General features: G+C 40.0%; 1 protein-coding gene across 1 annotated transcript; it reads right to left on the bottom strand.

The window, feature by feature from the left end:
- Positions 1-471: 471 nt before the first annotated feature.
- On the bottom strand, positions 472-14623 carry LOC146388392 (myosin heavy chain, fast skeletal muscle-like). Its single transcript, XM_084924842.1, has 40 exons — positions 14592-14623; positions 14276-14498; positions 14035-14178; positions 13793-13949; positions 13591-13618; positions 13403-13514; positions 13218-13310; positions 13067-13130; positions 12563-12661; positions 12314-12417; positions 12082-12220; positions 11878-11996; positions 11630-11779; positions 11375-11545; positions 10981-11287; positions 10771-10847; positions 10599-10686; positions 10389-10506; positions 10152-10275; positions 9936-10072; positions 9577-9832; positions 9142-9384; positions 8526-8702; positions 8278-8423; positions 8085-8175; positions 7591-7980; positions 7356-7482; positions 7094-7212; positions 6811-7007; positions 6545-6728; positions 6296-6461; positions 6038-6162; positions 5636-5944; positions 5332-5535; positions 5124-5249; positions 4867-5037; positions 4627-4731; positions 4441-4536; positions 4218-4349; positions 472-1182 (listed from the first exon to the last, which is right to left on the bottom strand). Exons 2-40 carry the CDS (start codon positions 14477-14479, stop codon positions 472-474), a joined length of 6510 nt encoding a protein of 2169 aa, XP_084780968.1. The 5' UTR covers positions 14480-14498; positions 14592-14623.
- Between the last annotated feature and the right edge of the window lie 8018 nt (positions 14624-22641).

Below are 22641 nucleotides of genomic sequence, written 5' to 3'. Positions count from 1 at the left end.
AACCTACTGTTGAATATTTTTAAGGGGGTTATCTGCTATAAAAGTCAGGCGAGGAAAATCTTCTTCATATTTTTCTGTGTTTTATCCTCAGTTCATTATCATCAAGCCTGTAGACTCCTGGTGGAGCAACAACACCACGCCAATGGGCCGTTCTCTTCAGCTGGGTCCATGTCATTCCAGCTGCCTTTACTTTGCTCTCGACAGATCTTTTCTACATCTCTTTGGGTCTCTCCACTTTCCTTTTTCCTTGTGGGTTGCAGTCCAGTGCTTACCTTGTGACATTGTTGGATGGTTTTTGAAGTGTGTGGCCTATCCAGCCCCATTTTCTCTTCTTGATGTATTGACTGACCAGGTTGTGCCTGGTTCTCTTCCACAGGTCTGTGTTCAAGATCTTCTCAGGCCATTCGATGTTGAGGATGTGTCACAAGCACTTGTTGATGAAGATCTGTATCTTGCTGGTAATGGTGTTGGTCACCCGCCATGTCTCAGACCCATACAGGAGGACTGCTTTCTCATTGGTGTTGAAGATGTGGATCTTGCTGCGCTGAGATAAGGCTTTGGAGTTACAGATGGGTCGCAGGATGTTGAAGGCAAGCCTTGGTTTGCTGATCTGGCTCCTAACGTCTTCATCTGCGCTCTAGTGCTGTTGACTACGCTTCCTAGGTAGATAAAGCAGTTGGTTTCCACTAAGTCTTCTCCCTGCAGCTGCAGTGGATGTTTTTGTCGGTTGTTCAGCCGCATCACCTCTGTTTTTCTGACGTTGATCTTCAGGCTGGTCTTTGCTGCCTCCTCAGTGAGCCGGGTAAGCGTGGACTGTGCATGTTGCTGCTTATGGGACAGAAGGCTGACGTTTGCAAAATCCAGGTCCTCCAGCTGTTTGGTGAAGGTCCACTGGATACCAGTATTGCTGCCCTCTGTGGATCTCATGATCCACTCCATGATGATCAGGAAGCTTGTCGGTGACCGCATGCAGCCTTGCCTCACTCCGGTTTTCACTGCGAAGGGGTTTGTTAGTTTTCCGTTGGCAGGACGAGTCTTCGTATAGCTGTTGGATGATATTGATGAGCTTCTGTGGGATCCATAGTGCTGCATCAGTTTCCAAATGGTCTCCCTGTCGACACTATCAAAGGCTTTTTCAAAGTCGATGAAGATTGTGTACAAGGGAGACTGCCATTCGATAGACTGCTCGATGATGATGTGCAGAGTCCTCAGTTATTTTGACACAAAGGCATCTGCTGTGATGCTTACACCTCTGATGAAGTCTCACAAGTGTCAGCTTTGTTTTTATAGCCTACATAGATATAAAAATATGGATATGTACTAATAAATGATCAAAATTACAATATTGTCTGAGTTGTCTGTCTGGGTCAAAATTTATTTGAATAAAATCGGGAAATTGTGAATCAGTGACGATACCCAGTCCTAATTAACAGCATTTGCCGTGGCACTCAAAATTGAGCTCGGGTGTGCCCTGTTTCCAGTGATCATCTGTCAATTTTTACAACTTGACTAGAGTCCACCTGTGATAAATTCAGTTGGTTGGACATGATTTGGAAAGGCACACACCTGTCTATATAATGTCCCATGTCAAAAGGTACCTGAAGGACTCAAATCATGAGAAGCAAATGTATCTGGTCTGATAAAACAAAGACACTTGTCATTCCAGGCACTGCTCATCACCTGGTCAATATCAAACCTGCAGTGCAGTTTTGGTGGCAGCATCACAGAAATTGTTATCTGGGAGCAGGTGTCATGAATTCAGCTGCGCAGCAGGCAGGAAAAGGACCCAAACGCACAGAGATGGGACTTAAACTCAAAAATCCAACTTTATTTGCTGAAAGGGAAATAATACAAAACTATACTGAGAAATAGTCACGTCTTCCTGTTAAAACGCTAATATTCCTAACTGAAGGAATATTTTTATAACTGTAACTAGATTGAAAGTAAGAAGTCACAATCAGGCACCTTCAGAAGTTTTTGTGAAGTATGTTTTATTGTATGTATGTGCTCATTTTTACCCTACAGGAACATTTTTAACTAATTAAGGACTTTAAATGGTGCAGTGTTATACAGTCACGTTTTTAACGTAACTCTTGTGATATGATTTTGTACATTACTGGAAATAACTTCATGAAAAAATGTATAAGAGTAGCACTAATATATAAACTATTGTATATAGATTTAATTTAATTTAAATTAATATCCTATATGTGCAGATCTGTTCTTCTCAATTGTATAATACTGAAAGCATTTCTTTAATGTTTAAGGAAAAAAACTGTTGACAGTTTTTATTATCTTATTTGTTTAACTGATATGACGATGGGAATTAATTGCGGTTCTTAATGGATATTTTGCTTATTATGAAGCATTCATGTTTATATTATGCTAGTTTATGCAGAATGTGGTTTCTTTAGTTTAAGCTAACCCTGCTACCTAGAATGGACAGCAGAGGTGGTGTCCCCATTTTAATAGGACAATAGGACAAGAGTACTATTTATTTAGACTAAAGACTAAATAAATATCCAAGTACCATGGCTATTTATTTAGAATCTTTTTCTCCTATTGATCTTCCTGAGGTAACTTCAGTCATTACTTCCTCGAAACCATGAACATGTTTTTTAGAATTCATTCTTACAAGACTGTGTTAGGGCGCCTGGGTTGTTGACCCAGGGTTTTGAGTTTGTTATATTATTGAAATTGTTTTGATATTATTTATCATTTCTAGTCTTTGGTTTCTTTGTTAGATTTCTGTCTTATGGTTTATGTCTCTGTGTTCTCTAGTTGCTCTGTCTCCCCTGTCAACTGTATCCCCTTGTCAAGTTTGCGTCTCTGTGTTATGTTTCCCATCTTACTTTGAAGGTCCATGTCTTGTGTTAATGTATCTGGTTTTGCTTCCTTTGTCTCGTCAGGCCTGAGTTGCCCCAGCTGTGTTTCCCTCCTGTTTCCCATTCCCTGATTGCTGCCTCTGTGTATTAAAACCCTGTGTTTCTCTGTGTCCATGTGGCGATCTACCCTTATCTTGCTGTGTGGGCTGCTTGCTTAAGTTTACCTTGGAGGCGCAGTTTTGTTACTTTTTTGGGAGTTCAGCATTAAGGTCACCTTTTGTCTCCGAGTGTCTGCACTTTAGGTCATTTTCCTGAATTAAATTTAAAATCCTGCTCCTCACATACAAGGTCTTAAATAATCAGGCCTTGTAGTACCATATCACCCCATTAGAGCACTTCGCTCTCGCACTGCAGGCTTAATTGTTGTTCCCAGAGTATTTAAAAGTACAATGGGATGCAGAGCCTTCGGTTTTTAGGCCCCTCTTCTGTAAAGCCAGCTTCCAGTTTGGATTCGGGAGACAGATACTATCACTAATTTTAACATTAGGCTTAAAACTTTCCTTTTTGTTAAAGCATATAGTTAGGCTGGATCAGGTGACCCTCAATCCTCCCTTAGTTATGGTGGAATAGGTGTAGGCTGCTGGGGGATTCCCATGATGAATTTTGTATTTCTTCTTCAGTCACCTTTCTTGCTCACTATGTCATAACAGACCTCTCAGCATTGACTCATACTTGCTATTAGTCTCTGGCTGCCTTCCACAGAATATCTTTTGTCCTGTATTCCTCCCCTCACCCCAACCAGCTGCGACAGATGATCACCCTCCCTGAGCCTGGTTCTGCTGGAGTTGTCTTCCTGTTAAAAGGGAGTTTTTCCTTGCCACCAAAGTGCTTGCTTATAGGGGCACATATGATTATTGGGGTTTTCTCTGTATGTATCATTGTAGGGTCCACCTTACAATATAAAGCGCCTTCAGGTGACTGTTATTATGCTTTGGCATGCATAAATAAATTGAATTGAACTGAATTGATTGAACACTGTATTTTTTAATTCTGTGGCTTTCGTATAATAAAGAAGCTTATAAAATGTCATGAAATCATATTGAAAGAGTTTATTGAATTAATACATCATAATCAGATGATTTAATAGCTGGTTCATATTTTATGAACACTGTCAAAAGGTTCCAAAAAGATGTCTCTTATTCAGCAGTTTCACCCTAGAAAAAATAATACAATTAGTAAAAACATAACTACATTTTACCACGTGTGACTTTATATAAGTATATACTCTGATTCTTTTGTTTAGACCAAATTAACAATATAAAAAACTTTTATCAAACAACAACGAATTTACCTTAACAAAAGTTTTGTATAAAATGGGATCAGATGAATTACCTTTCCAGCATCACGGCTCTTGGCTCTCAGTTTGTTGACCTGAGATTCAGCAATGTCAGCACGCTCCTGAGCTTCCTCCATCTCATGCTGGACCTTTCTCAGTCTGGACATGTGGGTGTTGGCCTGTTCTTCCTGTACAGTGTTACAGTATGTGGATTCAAAAAAATCTTGTCAGATATCATATATGTTAATATATATTAAATTGCAAAATAGATTTACTCACAGCCTCCTCAGCCTGTCTCTTGTAAGCCTTGACTTTGAGCTGCAGCTTGTCCACCAGATCCTGAAGTCTGACCAAATTCTTCTTGTCCTCCTCAGTCTGCATAGATAACAAACTGTTACTGACGGCTAAAGAAGACAGGATTTAGGAACTTAAATATATTAAATATTTAGGTAAATGTGTAATCACCTGGTAGGTGAGCTCCTTCACTCTCCTCTCATATTTGCGGACTCCTTTAACAGCATCAGATCCACGTCTTTGCTCAGCTTCAACTTCAGCTTCCAGTTCACGGACCTTTAATGCCATGATAAATAATGAGCTTTTAATAAATATTAAGAGTACAGAGAAGAAAATGGGTGGAGATCATGTGATGGAATCAAAGTGTTTTTTCTTTTTAAATATTTGAATAATAGTTCAAGAACAACATACCCTGGACTCCAGTTTCTGGAGCTGCTTCTTGCCACCCTTCATGGCGAGGTTCTCAGCTTCATCCAGACGGTGCTGCAGGTCCTTGACTGTGACCTCCAGGTTCTTCTTCATCCTCTCCAGGTGAGCACTGGTGTCCTGCTCCTTCTTCAGCTCCTCAGCCATCATGGCAGCCTGAAAATATGGGTGGTATTGGCATTATTGATCAAGCATGAACAAGAATTTTGAAAAGATAAGATGCTTGTAAAGTACTAACTTACATCAGTGATAGCCTTTTTGGCCTTCTCCTCAGCATTTCTTGCTTCTTGAACAGAATCATCCACCTCACCCTGAACCTGGACAAGGTCAGCCTCCAGCTTCTTCTTGGTGTTCAAAAGACTGGTGTTCTGAATGAAAAAGAAACAGTTTTAATTATGTGATTCTCACTCTCTTATATCTCAAAGTTCTTGTAATGTAATGAATAACAACCTGAGAGTGAAGTAGTCCAACACGCTCACTAGCATCAACCAACTCCTGCTCAGCTACTTTGCGTCCTCTCTCTGTCTGCTCCAGAGCGGCTCTCAGCTCCTCAATCTCAGCCACCATCAGACCATTTCTGCGCTCCACCATGGCGACCTGCTCCTTCATGTCTTCCTGTCCTCTGATTGCGTCATCCAGGTGCAGTTGGGCATCCTGATAACAAGCAAGCAACCATTCAAACAAAAAAACAAAAACAAATGCAATTTACTCTGTCTTACTTGTTAATTGAGAAAAAAATCATCTACCAACTCACCTTGAGCTGTCCTTGGACATTCCTCAGTTGTTTCTGGGCCTCAGCAGCCTGTCTGTTGGCATGGCTCAGCTGAATCTCCATCTCATTCAGGTCTCCCTCCATCTTCTTCTTGACTCTCAGGGCATCATTCCTGCTCCTGACCTCAGCATCAAGAGTGCTCTGCATGGAGTCAGTCACCCTCTGGCTGTTCCTTTTGATCTGCTCCATCTCCTCGTCCTTCTCTGACAGCTTCCTGTCAATCTCACCTTTTACCTGGTTTAGCTCAAGCTGAACACGAAGGATCTTGGCCTCCTCGTGCTCCAGAGTTCCCTTTAAATAAAGGTTTATTTCAACATAAACTGGAGAAGGGATACGTTTACAAATTTAATTACAAACAAATTAAGATTCTATAAAATACATTACCTCAGCTTCCTCCAGAGCTGTCTGAATTTCAGACTTCTCAGTCTCAACAGTCTTCTTGGCCTTTTCCAGCTCATGGATGCTCTTTCCTGTCTCACCAATCTGCTCAGTCAGATCTGAGATCTCCTCTACAGAGCAAACACAGCCAAGAGTTAGAGTACTTGGAGCTGATATATGCAAATGTTTTTGCCACAACAAAAGCTGTAAATGAATATAAATATTAGAATCATATCCATATGATCTATAGCAAGATAAGCATACGCTGCAGGTTCTTGTTCTCTCTCTTCATGGTCTCCAGTTGATCCAGAGCCTCTTCATATGAGTTCTTCATCTTGAACAACTCAGTGCTGAGAGAACGAGCCTCCTTTTGGGCTCCTTCCAGCTCTGCCTGGCTCTCCTCATACTTCTGCTTCCATTCTGCCAGGACCTAGGTTTATATAGGTTAATTAGTTAGTTGTTATTATGGGTGTATCCCTCTTCATATTATATTAGTTATGTTTAAAACTTTACCTTATCAAAGTTCCTCTGCTTCTTGTCAAGGTTGGCAGCCAGAGCATTAGCTCTCTCTACATCAATCATGAGGTCCTCCACCTCACCCTGCAGCCTCTGCTTGGTCTTCTCGAGTGAGGCACACTTGGAGTTCACAGCCTCAATGGATTCCTCAGCCTCCTGCAGGCGCTGGGCAAGCTTTTTCCTATTGTTAAAAGAATTTCGTATTGATTAAGAGTGAAACAACGGTGAAAACTAATTTAAACAATGAAAGTATGGTGACTTACTTGGCCTCCTCCAGCTCCTCCGTGCGCTGGATAGCATCAGTCTCATATTTGGATCGCCACTGAGCCACCTCACTGTTGGCCTTGGACATTCCTCGCTGCAGCTCAGCCTTGGCCTCCTGCTCCTCCTCAAACTGCTCTCTGAGCAGATCACAGTCATGACGTGCTGACTGAACAGCATGAGCCAGGGCGTTCTTGGCCTGTTGAAGAGACAATCAATGTTAGATGGACACATTTTATATGTTGAAATGACTTTATATATAAAAGAAGAAAATATAGTTCAGACCTTCACTTCCTCCTCAACGTGTCTCTTCAGTTCCTCAATCTGCTGAGTGAAGGCCTGCTTGCCCCTTGTGAGCTGAGAAACAAGAGCTTCTTTCTCTTCAAGCTGGCGACTGAATTCACCTGTAAATAACACACATGTATTAAGCCCAGGTTGTTAATTTCATCAACTGATTGTTTGTTGTTTGGGTCACTTGACTAATATATGTAAGTGTGTAAAACTCTGAACCTACCAAGAGATGGTTTCTTTGTTATACATCACTTACCATTCTCTGTTTGAAGTCTCGCCTTCTGAGCATTAATGTCATTCAGCTGACGAACATTCTCATCATTTTTAGCTTTGAGTTCACTTAGTTGATCCTCAAGAGTCCTGCACATTTTCTCTAAGTTGCCCTGTCAACAAGTAATGTCATATCCATGTTAACAGTTAATGAGAATCTCCTTTAGAGGTCCTGAAATGTAAAAAAGAAAAAATCTGTTCTCTATAAATAGTGTCCGCACCTTTGCTTTAGCAACAGCCTCCATGTTGCTGGAGAGGTCATCAATCTCCATCTTGTACTCGCTCTTCTCTTTCTCCAGCTTCTGTTTGACACGCTGGAGGTTGTCGATCTGCTCTCCGAGCTCTGCAACAGTGTCAGCCTGCTTCTTACGGAGAGCTGCTGCAGTAGCTTCATGCTGCAGAGTTGATTCCTCAAGATCACGACGCAGTTTCTGGAACTCAGCCTCTCGCTTCTTGTTCATCTCAATCTGAGCAGCTGTTGCTCCACCAGCTTCCTCAAGCCTCTCGCTGATCTCTTCAAGCTCCCTGGAAAGGTCGGCTCTCTGCTTCTCTACCTTAGCCCGAGCTGCCCTCTCAGCCTCAATCTCCTCTTCCAGCTCCTCAATACGAGCCTAGTTTGAAATTAATTGTTTAATTATCAGTGAGAACCTTAAATAGTATTCTTTTTGAATTATAATGAACATTACTTATTACAAACACTGGTCATGAGTGTTACCTGCAGTTCCTTGATTTTTTTCTGAAGTTGAGCACCAAGGGATTGTTCATCCTCAATCTTGCTGAGAAGTTGGCTGATTTCAAAGTCTTTCCTTGGTGTGGAATAAGACAGGTTTTGGTATCACAGCACATGTGATTATTTCTATACAATTTTTGATAGGAGTATTTTTTACAATACCAAAAAAAAGCCCTACTTCTTGATTTTCTCATCAGACTGCTGCTTGTCATTCTCCAGATCCATTATGGATTCCTGGGCCAGTTTCAAATCTCCCTCCAGCTTCCTCTTGGCTCTCTCAAGATCCATGCGGAGCTTCTTCTCTTGCTCCAGTGAACCTTCAAGCTATAAAATCATACAAAATCGTCAGTTGAATAAAGTAGACAATCACTTAGTGCTACCAATTTTCCCATAAAAACAAACACATCATTATTATAGTTTTCTTACATCATCAACTTGCTGTTCCAGCTTTGTCTTGGCCTTGGTCAGAGTGTTGACTTTGTCCTCCTCTGCCTGGAGATCATCCAGTGTTTGCTGATGGGCCTCTTGTAAGGCTTTCTTCTCCTTGGTTAACTTGGCAATTGACTCATCTTGAGATGCCATCTCCTCTGTCAGGTTTTTCACCTGAAATAATGTGTATATATTAAGTTTAATTTTGTTCGAGAATTTGCTGAATATTTGATCGTTTAAGGCAGTGGTCCCCAACCCCCGGGCTTCGGACCGGTACCGGTCCGCGAGAGTTGAGGCTCAGGTTTGAAATGTATGGTTTTCAGGATTTTTATCGGTTTTTAGCGTTATTTTGTTATCGTTTTTATTGTTAACTTGGTTTTCCTGGGCCTTTTCACATGTGTTATGAATAAATCTTCTTTTTTACGGTACCGGTACTAGTTTTATTTTGTTGTATTTATCCGCGACACCTTAAAGGCCGGTCCGTGAAAATATTGTCGGGCATGAACCGGTCCGTGGCGCAAAAAAGGTTGGGTACCGCTGGTTTAAGGTGTCTATTCAAAGAAAACATTACATGCTTTAATTTAACTAAGAATACAATCAAAATGAACTGAACCTTGTTTTCTGTGGCATGTTTCTCCTTCTCCACTTTGGCCAAGGTGAGCTCCAAGTCATCAATGTCCTTCTTTAGCTCAGAGCATTCATCCTCCAGCTTCCTCTTCTTAGCAGTCAGCTCAGCATTGATTTCCTCTTCATCCTCCAGTCTCTCAGTTGTCTCTTTGAGTTTTGCCTCGAGCTGGATCTTGCTCTTAATGAGTCCCTCACACCTTTCTTCAGCATCAGAGAGATTCTCCACTTCCTATAGTACGTTTAACACAAATTAGATTATCTGTGAGTCACATTGTCCTAGTTGTTTTCTTTAATTGCATTTTAACTACACTTTTGTTTTAGTAAATAAATAATCAGATGATGAGACAAACACGTGGCCTATTGATATCTACCTTATATACATGAACTATAGGTGTAATATATACTTTTCTCTACTACTTACTGCAGCCACTTGAAGTTGCAGGTCATTCTTCTCCTGCAGCAGGCCGACCATCTTCTCTTCCAGTTCCTTCTTCTTGGCCAGAGCAGCAGCCAGGTCTGTCTGCATCTTCTCATAGTTCTCCTTCATGTTCTGCAACTCCTTCTCAGTCTCAGCACTCTTCAGAAGAGGCTTGATCTTGAAGTACACTTTGAGCCATGGCCAATTCTTGACATTCATGAAAGAACGGATGTTGTACTGGATGGTGTAGATAGATTCTCTAAAAACCAAACATGAGAATGTTACTTTTATTGTAGTAGGATCTTTTTATAACAAAGGAAATGCAAAAGAGAAAACAAACTAGTTAAGTATAATAATGTTACCTCCTCTCCATCATCTTCACAAACTCTTTCCTCATGACGTATCCTCTGCAGAGAGCCTGAGTCATGGTCACCAGCTCAGCCAGTTTCTCATCTCTCATCTCCTCAAGAGTGCCCAGCAGACCAGCTTTGAAGAACACCTATTTAATCATTGAAAGCATAAGTACAAGTGCAAATGGACAGTGTTTTGTTAATGTCTATTAATATAATGAAGTGTACCTTTGTGTGCCCAAACATGTACTGTGTGTGATCCACATCAATGGAGCCAAGCAGCTTCTCTGAAGCTTTCTTGTTGTCAATGAACTGTCCCTCAGGGATGACGCTGGCATTCAACACTTTGTATCTTTAAGACAGAATCAGGTTGTTACTTCGATTTTTCTTTCATTATATTCAAGTTTCCCCTTTACAACAACAATGAAACCATTTTTCCTTTCCAATATTGTAATGTGCTGTCACCTCTGCTTGAAGTCACCATAGAGGATTCTGCTGGGGAAACCCTTCCTGCAAATTCTGATGCCCTCCAGTACACCGTTACACCTCAGCTGGTGGATGACCAGGAAGTTCTCCATAAGGCCTGAGAGTCAGAAATGCATAATGTTTCAAATCATTTCTATATTCTTACTGTCATTTTTACAGTTAATATTACTGTGGGGTCCTGTGGGGTACCTGGGGTCTTTGTCTCATTGGGAATCAGGCAACGGACAAAGTGAGGATGAGTGCTTCTTAAGTTGGTCATCAGCTTGGCCAGATTCTCCTGTAGATCAACATCATTAGATAATAGGTTAATAGTAGTTAATAATATTTAAATATGAAGTTTTAATTTGTTTTCTATACATACTCTGAAAAGAGCAGACACAGTCTGGAAGGAACCACCCTTCTTCTTACCACCCTTCTTGCCACCACCACCAGCAGCCTCTGTTTTCATAAACAGTAAATTTCATTATTGGAATTGAAAAAATATTTTTCACAGTATAATTTTAGCCTGCAGTATGCACATTGTAGCTATCTGTACTGGACATGGGAGTTTGTGAGCACTTTTTTTTCTTACCTTCAGCTCCAGCATGGGCTGCATACAGGAAGCCCAGCAGTTTGTTTGATGACTTCTGGTAGAGCTGAACAACGGAGTCATTCAGTGGGTCCTTGTTCTTGTCCAGCCAGCCAGTGATATTGTAGTCCACTGTACCAGCATAGTGAACCAGGGAGAAGTGTGCCTCAGCTTTGCCCTTTCCAGGCTTTGGTTTCTCAAATGCTTTGGTCTTGCCAAGATGCTGATCATGCAGCTTGTTCTTGAACGTTGTGTCAGAGGCCTTGGGGAACATGCACTCCTCTTCAAGGATGGAGAAGATGCCCATTGGCTGAGAAAATGGCACATGTCATATTAAAATTTCAACAGAGATAACATATGCAACCACATGTACATTTATTCGTGAGCAGCTGTTTACCTTCTCAATAAGCTCAATGCAGGCAGCCAAATCCATACCAAAGTCAATGAACTCCCATTGAATGCCTTCTTTCTTGTACTCCTCTTGCTCCAGGACAAACATGTGATGGTTGAAAAACTGTTGCAGTTTCTCATTGGTGAAGTTGATGCAGAGTTGCTCCAAGCTGTTGAACTGTAATAGTACAAACATGTCTAACTTCATGGCAATAGAGTATTTAAAGTTTAAGAAATGTGGTGAAATGTTTCAAGTGCTCACATCAAAGATCTCAAACCCAGCGATATCCAGCACTCCAATGAAGAACTGTCTGGGCTGCTTTGTGTCCAGCATCTCATTGATACGGATAACCATCCACAAGAACATTTTCTCATAGATAGATTTGCACAGAGCCGAGACAGCATTGTTGACCTGGCAAACAAGAATTTATAATTAAAAAAACCATATGAATACAGCTATAATGTTTATAATTATAATATGATAATACAAGTCTCCGTTTTTTAAATTACCTGTGGGACGGTCTGACCTTTGGTCACCATCTCATTGCCAACCTTGACTCTTGGGTAGCACAAAGCTTTCAGCATATCAGCCGAGTTCAGGCCCAGTAGGTACGCAATCTTGTCAGCCACTGTTGGATTAAAACAAATCATTATAATACCTAATAAATACAAATACTTCAAACATTTCTCCATTATAGAAATTTTTCACAATACCCTCAGTGCCATCAGGTTCAGCCTGCTCTTCACGCTGCTTCTGCTTGAATTTCATGTTGCCATGATGCATCACAGCACCAGTCAGCTTGTAGATGCTTAACTTCTCTTCAGCACTAAAGCCCAAGATGTCAATAGCAGTCTGTAAGAAAAAAATGAAATCAGCTATTAATAAATAAAACAAAAGAAGATATTTATGGTTAAGTATAAGATTCTGTGTCAAATGTGATTTTACATCTGTTGCAATGAACTCCTCCACATCATTGATGCTCTTGACAGTGATTTCACCCTGACTGATCATTGGATAGTCATAAGGGTTAGTTGTGATCAGAAGAGCCTCTGAAATTAGAAATTAAATTCGTGAGGTTTTGTTGAGATCTGGTATTTAATGCATTGAAAATTTAAAATTTAATGTAATTGTTTTTTGCTTAGAATGTGATTTTAATGGTTTTAAAATTTAAATTTAGGTGTCCTGTCAACATACCCAGAAGCTCAGGCTTGTGGCCTGTCATCAGCTGATAGAAGATATGGTAGCTCCTCTCAGCAGACAACTGGAAGGTGACACGGGACTTCTCCAGCAGATCTAAGGACAACAGATTTATTTTGACACTGTAGACATGAGACATCACAGTCAAAACTGCAAAATGGATCATACATGCATTTATTTCCTTGGCTGTCATTGGGCGTGTTTGAAACTTTTTTCAGTTCTGTTGCTTTACTTATAACGTGCTTCACAGTATACCTTATTATACTTTAAATGTTCTGTGAAGATGCAATATGTTCCTACTTATACTTACACACATGATAACTACTGGGTTACAGTATATAACTTATATATATATAGTGTAACCACACTGTTCATGCATCCGTGTGTTTCACCAAAACAGACAATATTACTTCTTCTGAAATTAAGTGACTCATCTCTTTATGTGCTGTAAAATAATTTCTATCACAGATAATGGTAATTTGCACTGTGGTTCAAACTTACATGTTTCAATATCAGCTGAAGACAGCTTGCCAGATGTGCCAAAGTGAATCCTGATGAATTTACCCTACACGGGTAGATCTTTATTAATATTGCCTTTCATGAGAGCAAGTAGTAAAAAGCTCATTTACATTAACTTGTTTTAATCACTTACAAAACGAGAGGAGTTGTCATTCCTCACAGTCTTGGCATTACCGTAGGCCTCCAACAGAGGGTTGGCAGCAACAATCTGATCCTCAAGAGAGCCCTGCAAGTATATATTGTGTTTATGTGAGCTGATCTTTCAAAATCGATTTTCTTTTTTGTCACAAAGACTTTGATGCAGAATAAAGAATCTACCTGCATTTTGCCAGGTGTTGGCTCAGCCTTCTTAGCTCCAAGAGCTGCAATTGTTGCAAAGTACTGGATGACACGTTTGGTGTTTACAGTCTTTCCCGCACCGGATTCCCCACTGGGATTTAGGGGACACATTGTTAAAATGCCTTAAAGTTTTTATAGATTTCTAATGTAGTTTTTGTTATACTCACGTAATCAGGACAGACTGGTTCTCACGATCTAAAAGAAAAACATATAAGCATGTCTTGAATAATCTTAGGATTCATTTATTTCCTATCACTTATAAGTAGCTACGTGCTAAGAAGCAATTTTTTTCACGCAATGATTAATGGTCATCTCTTTAAGTAGAAGTCCTAAATGCATTTAAAGGCTTTAATAGGGAATTGAGCTTACCAGTGAGCATGAACTGATAGGCATTGTCAGAGATGGAGAAGATGTGGGGTGGAGCCTCAATCCTCTTCTTTCCTCTGTATGCTCCTACACATGTAGCATCATATACAGGAAGCCACTTGTAGGGATTGACGACAACGCAGAACAACCCAGAGTAGGTCTGTATCATAGACAATAAATATCATTTAAACATTTACAGACCAGCATGATATTTTCCTTTCACATACAGCAATGTGAAAACGTACATAGATCATCCATGATGCATAACGCTCTTTGAGGTTAAACAGCACAGATGGCTCATTAAGGTGGGTCATCATGGCCATGTCCTCCATCTTATCAAACTTTGGAGGGTTTCTAGGGTGGATTTCATCCTCCTTTACAGTGACCGTCTGAATAGAAAATTAAGATCACTTAGAAAAAATCAGCTTTCAAAGTTCGGCACTATATATTTGCCAAATAGATAAAGTACATTGATAATTCATCTACCTTTCCTCCGTCTGTCTCAACAGTGGCTTTACCACCCTCCTTCTTGGTAAGTTTCCCCTTGACATACATCTCATCAGTATCAGTCACAAAGAAGGCCGTCTTGGCATCAAATGGAGCAGTCTGGGCCTCAATCCTCTCCTTTTCTGGCTTGCGGAGGTAAATGGCCGCCGCGCCATACTGCGCCATCTCCGCATCTGTGCTCATGGTGGCACTTTACTAGAGACTGAAAATATGATGGATTGACACATAATTCAAATACTGTACTCATTATACAAACCATAATTAACATCCATTCTTTTTGATTCGTGGATTTTACCTCAGCTGATGCAAACAGAAATTCCTTGGTATCCTGTGTATGTCAAGGTGCTATAAAATAAGTAAACGTATATCAATGGACATTTTACTCTTTAGTTTAAGAATCCATTCAAAAAGCAAAATTTTCAATGCCATTAAAAAATGTAATAACCCAACACTTAAAAGTGTAAAATATAAACTTAATGAGAGCATATAATACACAGTAGATAAAACATGGTAGCTGAATCTTTTACTGTACTCACCCGTCTTAGATGCCCGTCAGTTAGAGCAAATGTCCAGAGCTGCTGCTTTTATAAACAACAGCTCTGCTTCCTCAGCATTTACACTCTCCTTAGTTTGGTCATGAATGTCTGACACCTTGCTTCTTGATACTGATATGGTCAAAAATAAATGAATTATTTTGATTAATTTTCCACATATGAAATCCTTCTTTTCTTATAAAACATATTATTATTTTTTTTTTTTAAAAAAGTAAAATTCTCATGTTAATATAGCCGGATTCCTTAATGAAAAAAAATATTGCCAATGTATTTTGGTTCATATATTCCTTCAAATGATTATGCTCCTAAATATGGAAAATGTACGAAATTTTAACAGAATAGTTAGTGGTAAATCACAACAGTGCTCTGCATGGTTTGTGGGTTATTCATTCCAGTAAATCTTGAAGATAAATTGATATTAACTTGACACAGTATATAATAAGCTTGTCTGTGTGCCCAAGCATCTTTGATATTTTGATATCCAGTTTTAAACATGCAGTGCCACTGGTGTATAGTTACATGACATAAAAATCCAAGACATCTGGTATAAAATTCAGAGTCAGATTTTCTGTTATTGCCAGAAAGGTGTTATATATAGCCACTGGGAACATAATATTAGGTACTTTAATACTATAAAATAGCTTGTTATGATTACATTTAATATCTGGTTGGATACAAATGAACATACAGTGTTTAGGTTCCAATTTTGATGAACTAAGTGATAAATTGTTGCTGGAAGGGAACATCTGGGATCACAGCCAGGATTAGCTTTCATTTCCAAAGCTTGCAGAGACTTGTCTTAATGTTTGCTATCTTTCTAGCAGGACACGAGATACTATCATGGTCAAAAATAAATCCAGCAAAGGGTGGAAGGAGTGATCTGTGATTGGCTCAAAAGATAGGTATGTTCATTTTTCAACATCATAGGGATTAGGATTAAAGAAAAGAAAAGAAATTAATCATTTGAGCTTATCTATTTGATTTTCAATTTTTTTTTCATGAAGAGTAGTCAGGTGTCAAAAGCAATATGTTGTGTGTTTTCACTCTAATTCCAAGGGCCAGGTTTAATTACAACTGCAGAGCAGACACAGCATTACAACCAAAAATGGAAACATTTTACTCTGCTTTTTTTAGCCCTAGTATTACAGAAGAACACATTACACAGATTGCAGTCTAATGTCGTAGTGCTTTGCGAGGTGTAGAGTATTAAGTGTGTAATGTCATAATACTCTGAGGAACCCCCTCTCTGTGCACCCCTAAATTTATGGATGCTCTTCAATGCATCCATCAAAATATGAATGTATGTAAATGTTACAGAATTCATTCTGTTGTTGTGATTTGGCACTATATAAATAACATTGAATTTAATTTAATTGAATTCAAAGACAATGGCAGTTGGAATAAACGCATTGAGGCAATCCTCGAGGGGAATCCTCATTTTCGCCAGTTCAGAGGATTTATGGGCTTGATGGACGATCTGCACAAAGCCCAGGAGACAATGCAAATTCGGGAACTCCCGGGATTCAGCACTGAAGCAGCAGCAGCAGTGGACAGAGCTCTAAATGATGCAACAGTGGCAAAGACATGAAAATAGGATTTCTGCATTTTCTGTATTTCCTACCCTAATAAGGCTCCACTTTGAACATTGTTTACATTTACTTTACTGTCTTCATTTGTTTGTTCATTTGTTTTACTATGACAACCGTTCCGTTAGATTTTTAATATTTATGCAAAAGAGTGATTTAGGAACTTTAGGTCTAACTCTCACCATGAAAGACCTTAGATCAGGAGTGAGTGGTAAGGGCTAGGTAAGGGCCTTGAAGTCCAGTTTGTCCTAATTGTGGTCTCATTTTGGGTTGTTCAATCCAGCACTGGATGCCTCCTTGTCCTTTTGGACATTCTCTCCACCAGTGTCCACATTCTCCACATGTATTCCAGGTAGCGTAAACTTCATAATTTAAGAGTGGCGGACAGAGGTGGGTAGTAATGAGTTACATTTACTCCGTTACATTTACTTGAGTAAGTTTTTGAAAAAAATGTACTTTTAAAGTACCTTTTTTGCACGATACTTTTTACTTTTACTTGAGTACATTTGTGAAGAAGAAACTGTACTTTTACTCCGCTACATTTGCAAAATTCGACTCGTTACTTTTTAAAAAATAATTAGTTCAACACATTAGATAATATGCCGCCAGTGGAGTTTTTGGTAACTTTTTTACCAATGAGATGTGGCCATGCAGTCACATGACCAGTTTGAAACTGTGGCGGGCAGAGCGGCCCAAGCATTTCAAAGTAGCGCACACGGAAAGAAGAAACATGAAAACATGGCAGAGTCGCTTAAAAGCAGTACAAAAGAACAGCTATGTCTTCAGTGTCGGTGTCTTCAGTGAGAGCCAAAACAAACCAACTTTTCAGCGTGAAACAATTAAACTCGTGTAACTGAGGGAACGGTAAGTTTTCTCTAAATATCTTTTTAGCTGTGGTTAGCTGGATGTCAGTCTTATGTTACAGCAGCTGTGTCGAGCTCGAGCTGCGAGTCATATTTTCGGCGCTAGTGAGATAAGTTTGTGGGTGTTTTGTGCAGCTTCGGGTGTCTTTTTAACTGCTCGCTGGTTAGTTAGCGTGAGCTATAAGCTAACAGCTAGCCTGGTTAAACAAGCTAGAGTTCAACGCACATGCAAACAGCTCGTCTCTACTGCTTTAACTGTTAAAACAGAAGGCAATACTGCGACTGACAGGGTTTATTATGTGAAACAGCAGCTTGTTTAGTTTAAACAGTCTGCATTAAGCTGGGCAAACACTGTGCGATTTTTTTTAGTCACGTTATTCTGCTCCTGCTCAAACTGTACAATTGAATTGAAGGGGTTAGAAGTTCATAGGTCACGATGCAGGGTCTCACATTATACAGCCTGATGCGACCTGAGTGCTCAAACTGTGCGTCCATAACATGAAGCTTATCATACAAAATCTGTCCCTCGCTCGCCCTCTCTGTCTTTCACTCACACAGACACACACATGATCAACTTTGCTAAATTACTAATGAAAAACATTGACCAGGCAGCTGTGATTGAGCAGCAATGTCCATCCAACTCTTTTCATGGTTGTAGTAGTCGTGATAATTTTGTGAGGCCACATTGAAAAGCCTCGGATACGGAAGCGTAGAGCTGCCACCCAGGCAAAAGAAAAATAGAGCTATATCACGTTATAACGTGAAAAGTTTATTATTATTGTTCTAACAATATACCTTTCACGTTTGAACAATATAATATCACGTTATTACAATATACAGAATTATCACGTTCGTACAATATAAATATTATATTGTACAAACGTGATATTATACTGTTCAAACGTGAAAGGTATATTGCACGAACATGAAAAGTATATTGTTAGAACAAAAAACTTTTCACGTTATAACGTAATATAGCTCTATTTTTCTTTTGCCTGGGTGGCAGCTCTACGCTTATGTATTCGGATGAGCTTGCCAAAGTTCTACAAGTTGTGCCTCCATCTCTTGTGTCCAGATCACACGCTGCACTGCCGTGCTGCTCCACCTTTTCACTTCCATTTCTGTGTTTGTGCGTGTGCAGTGTGAGAGGCTGTGTTGAGGGGCGACAGGATTTCAAACAGGTTTGATTATCTTGCGACCATACGATTGATGATTGGGAGCTGGTCGTGAGGTGTTATCTGCCTTTCGTTACCCCATGTATACTACACGATGCACACACGATTAAGGCAAAACTTGGGCCGATCCCCAAAACGGTTGCGCAACTGAAAAATCGGCTCAAAGTGGGCCACAAATTGCACAGTGTATGGCCAGCTTTTGGAGGCTAGCTCCAAACAAACATCTGCAGCTTGGCAGTGTATACAGCACTATAATGACCAGACCTAATTCTTTTGAAAACCATACATCTTTCCACAGGTCTCCACTTCATCAGACATCACCTAGACACAGAGCTGGATGAGGCCAGCACGACCCACCTCTCGTGGCGGACCCCTTGGTCCCTTATTGGTCCATCTTCCGTGCCATGGTATATATTGTTAATACATTATGGGCTGGTTAGGAGATATTCCCCATATAGCTGGTGCTGGTGGAGTCAGCTGTTGTTGTTTTGCTAGCGCAGCTGCTACTGCTTCTTGTATCCAAGTTTCCAAGTTCATAGTTGTTACCACCATTTGCTTGGCTTTTTCCATTGTTTTGTTAATTTCCTTTTGTGCCACCTGGTATTTCAGAAATCTTTTATTTAACTGTTTTATTTCTTCCTCTTCATGATCCTCATTTTTCCTGTGTGCACATAATGCTGGTTATCCATCCATAGGCAGTCTGCCATGAAGCCCATTCATCCAGGCTTTCCTGCTCCCTGGTAGTCCCTGTTCACATTCAAATCCCCATAGTGTTTCATTTCATCTGAGGCCCCCCATATGATCCCAAAGCTTAGCTGCATTCTGTAAATATTTTGGAAATGACTCAATCAATCAATCAATTAATGTATTTATAAGCACATAAAAAAAACACAGGTTGACCAAAGTACAAAGTATAAAGTGAAAAGTAAAGTTGGGTGAATCTTCCACCTCTCAAATCTTTAATTCCTGGATAGGTGGCTCTGAGGTGCTGCCAAAGTCCATTTCTAAATTGATTGAAATTGTTGCTGTCCCGCACTCTGGGTCCAAAGCCTTAAAGCCTTAAAGATAAAAATAAATCCCAGCACAACCTCCTTATTTTCATCTGGACGCTTACTTTATAATTCAGATTAAAAGAACCCCACAGACAATGTTCCCTCTAATTTTTCATGTGTCTGAGCGAACACACAAACTCCCTAAGCAAACACTTGGACCACTGTGAGCAACAGCAGACGTGTGCACTGTGGTCACGCCAGCATCGAATCCATCCAAGTTACATGGTTTATTAAAATAATCAAATTACAGCATTTACATTTATGTTAGACTACTTTTAATTAACTGCTTTAGCCCACTTACAATGAAAATTTAAAAAAATCTTGTTTATGACCTGTGCAGTATGTTAACACTATTGGAAGGAAAAATAACTTGAATTCCAATTTATTTTGCGTATGAGTCTGTGGCCTGGGAGAGAGTCCTGTAACTCTCTCTGCAAAATACAGAATATAATGACCAATGCTGGGCAATTAATTATATAGTTACTTCTTCAAAAAAGTAACTGAGTTATGCAAACAACAAAGTTTTTTGCAGCTGTTTACCTAAAAATGCAGCAAAGGCGTTTTTTAAAATAAACATTTTAAACTATTTACAGAACAATCAGGTGTTCTGCATCAAATCTGATGCCACACAACTTATTTGTGCCACTCCAAAAAATAATTTCTGTCCACTGTGAGATAAAGGAGAACAACAGCCTGATACCTGCAGCCCTGACAACAGGAGATGTATCACTCCTGTAACACCTGTAGCACTCAGTATTCGCCTCATTGTTCTGACACACACGACAAAACTATCGACTAGACTACACACTAACTACACAAGATTTGCATTAAATGTCAAAAATCTCTCATATCTCAAAACACCGCCGTCACTCCTAAAACTTCCCCCTTCCTAAACAACTAAATACCCTGTTGCCATTTCATTTTTTGATTGGTCGATATGGTACATTTTTTGACCAATAGGAATGGCTCGAGGGGCGGGAGGTTTGTTTTTGCTCACAGGCGGAGATTGCTTTTGAGTGTTTTCCTTATAAAACACAGTTTTTACCATTTCTTCCCGCAGTAAATAGAAACAACGATAGTATTCAGGAAGAAAACCAAACATTGCATATATTTTTATCATAACTCTGGTCTTAGGGCACCTATCAACACAATTTAAAAACTGGTATAAAGTCCACACTTTTTCCGTCAATTGTTCCATCTGTCCTGCTCACATCTCCAATGGTTGTACACGTTGTCATTAACATGGCTTCACTCCACATCAGCCACGCCGCTTTGCTAGCTAAAACACCGGTGTTGGCACATAAGGAGCCTGTCGATGTTGATTAGCTGCGTATATACGAATGTGAATCGCATTATTGGCTGGACTATGGGATAAGGTGGCATCGTTCTAATCCCATAGGGGAGCAGCCAGTCACTTAATAACACTGCAAAACAGAATTGTTAAAGTATTCATTTTAATTTCAATTCAGGTAGATTTTTTTGTGCGCAACGCAGATTTTCTGTGCGCAGAGACCGTGCCAGCAGTGTGCAATTGCGCACGCGCGCAGCTTAGAGGGAACATTGCCCACAGATAGTCTGTGTCCTAATGTAGCCAGGCTACACAATTTGGAAGAAGGAATGGGGTTTCTTCGAAAATTGATTTCCTGAAATGCAGTGGTGTCTCATTAAACACACCCTGTTTGACCTCAGTGTTATACTTCTCAATCTCGGTTAACAGACCATCTTGACATGACAAGTTGATCTCTATATGAGATGCAAGGAAGCTGTATTTCTGAAGGACACTGTCACAGTTTCAGTGGGCTGTGCAGTGTTAAGAAGAACATTGCACAGCTAAGAAGTAGTGGCTTGGTTATACTGAGCTGCCAGGTTCTGCACAAAGGACTGTGCTGCTTTCATCAGTGATGCTGCATCTGGTGATTGAAGAATAAGTGAAACATTTGGATCCAGCAGGCAGGCTCCTGCTGGTGTACCATCAAACTGTGTGGAATCAGGATTAAGAATATCAGCAAACCGTTCCCTTAAAGACTTCAGCAGCACTTGAGCTAATGGATTCCTTAAAGGACTCATCACCAGATGTGCCTCAAGCATGAGCAGACATGGCACTTCTTGCGAGAGTGACTGGCTGTCAATCTGAAGCTGGTCTGTATGAATAGGAAAGGGTTCAAACAGCTTGACAAGGTTCTCCATCTTGGCCCAATCAAGATGTCCATCCTCAGCTGCTCAAGCAGTTGGTCTAGTTCAGCTCTGATTTCTAGCAGTCATCTCAACATGTCAAAAGTACTGTTCCTATGAGTGATACAGTCCCAGATCAGAGTTTTGCCACACCTTTTGATCATTTCTTCACAGCATGTACCAGTTTTCTTGCTTTAGTTATGACTGAATCAGCGCTAGGGATGGCATTCTGTGGAACTTGCTGTTCTCCCCATCTTCTTGCTGCTCAAGGTCTTAAAAAAAAAGAAAAACAAGCAATTATAAAACGTGTAAACATTATAAACATAGAAGCAAGAGTCTAAAAAGTTTGTTATATTTCCACTTGAGGTATGTTTTTGATTTAATAAAAACTTCTTCTTAAACTATGGACATTAGCTCTAGTCCAGATTATGCTGCAGGTCTCTAAGTAAGCAGACCTGTTTCAATATATTTTCTTTGTTAACGGTGTGATGTGCATAGCCTTGAGTGAAATATAATCAATGTTTAATATTGGATTAGAAATTATTCAGAATAATTTTAATCAAAAATAATTATATCATCAAAATGAGTTGTCAAAGAATAGACTAAAAGTCAAGTTATGCAAAGTAGGCTAAGTAATGTGACCCAGCATACAAATGTTGACCAGGCTTGTATAGGATCACAGCAGAAGCACCAATTAAAGCTTTCACTGGGGATTGTGAGAATAATAATGTTGGCAGTCTTTTATGTGAATAAAGTATAAACAGCGTTGCAATAATTTGTCATGGTCCCTGTGCCTCGCTGGTCGACCCTCTATTAGGCAATATGTTTGTTTTGGTTTTTTGCTCTCTCCCCCTCCCCCTCTTGCTCTCTCTTTCGCCACGGCGATGCTCATTGCAGGCTCCCACTGCGGGCCCACACACCTGCTCTCATCACCGCACCGGCC

Source organism: Perissodus microlepis, chromosome 4, assembly GCF_051167445.1.
Source record: "Perissodus microlepis isolate ML-2025 ecotype Zambia chromosome 4, ASM5116744v1, whole genome shotgun sequence".
NCBI lineage: Eukaryota > Metazoa > Chordata > Actinopteri > Cichliformes > Cichlidae > Perissodus > Perissodus microlepis.
The sequence above is the reverse complement of the archived record's forward strand: the minus strand, read 5'-3'. Positions and strand labels throughout refer to the sequence as shown.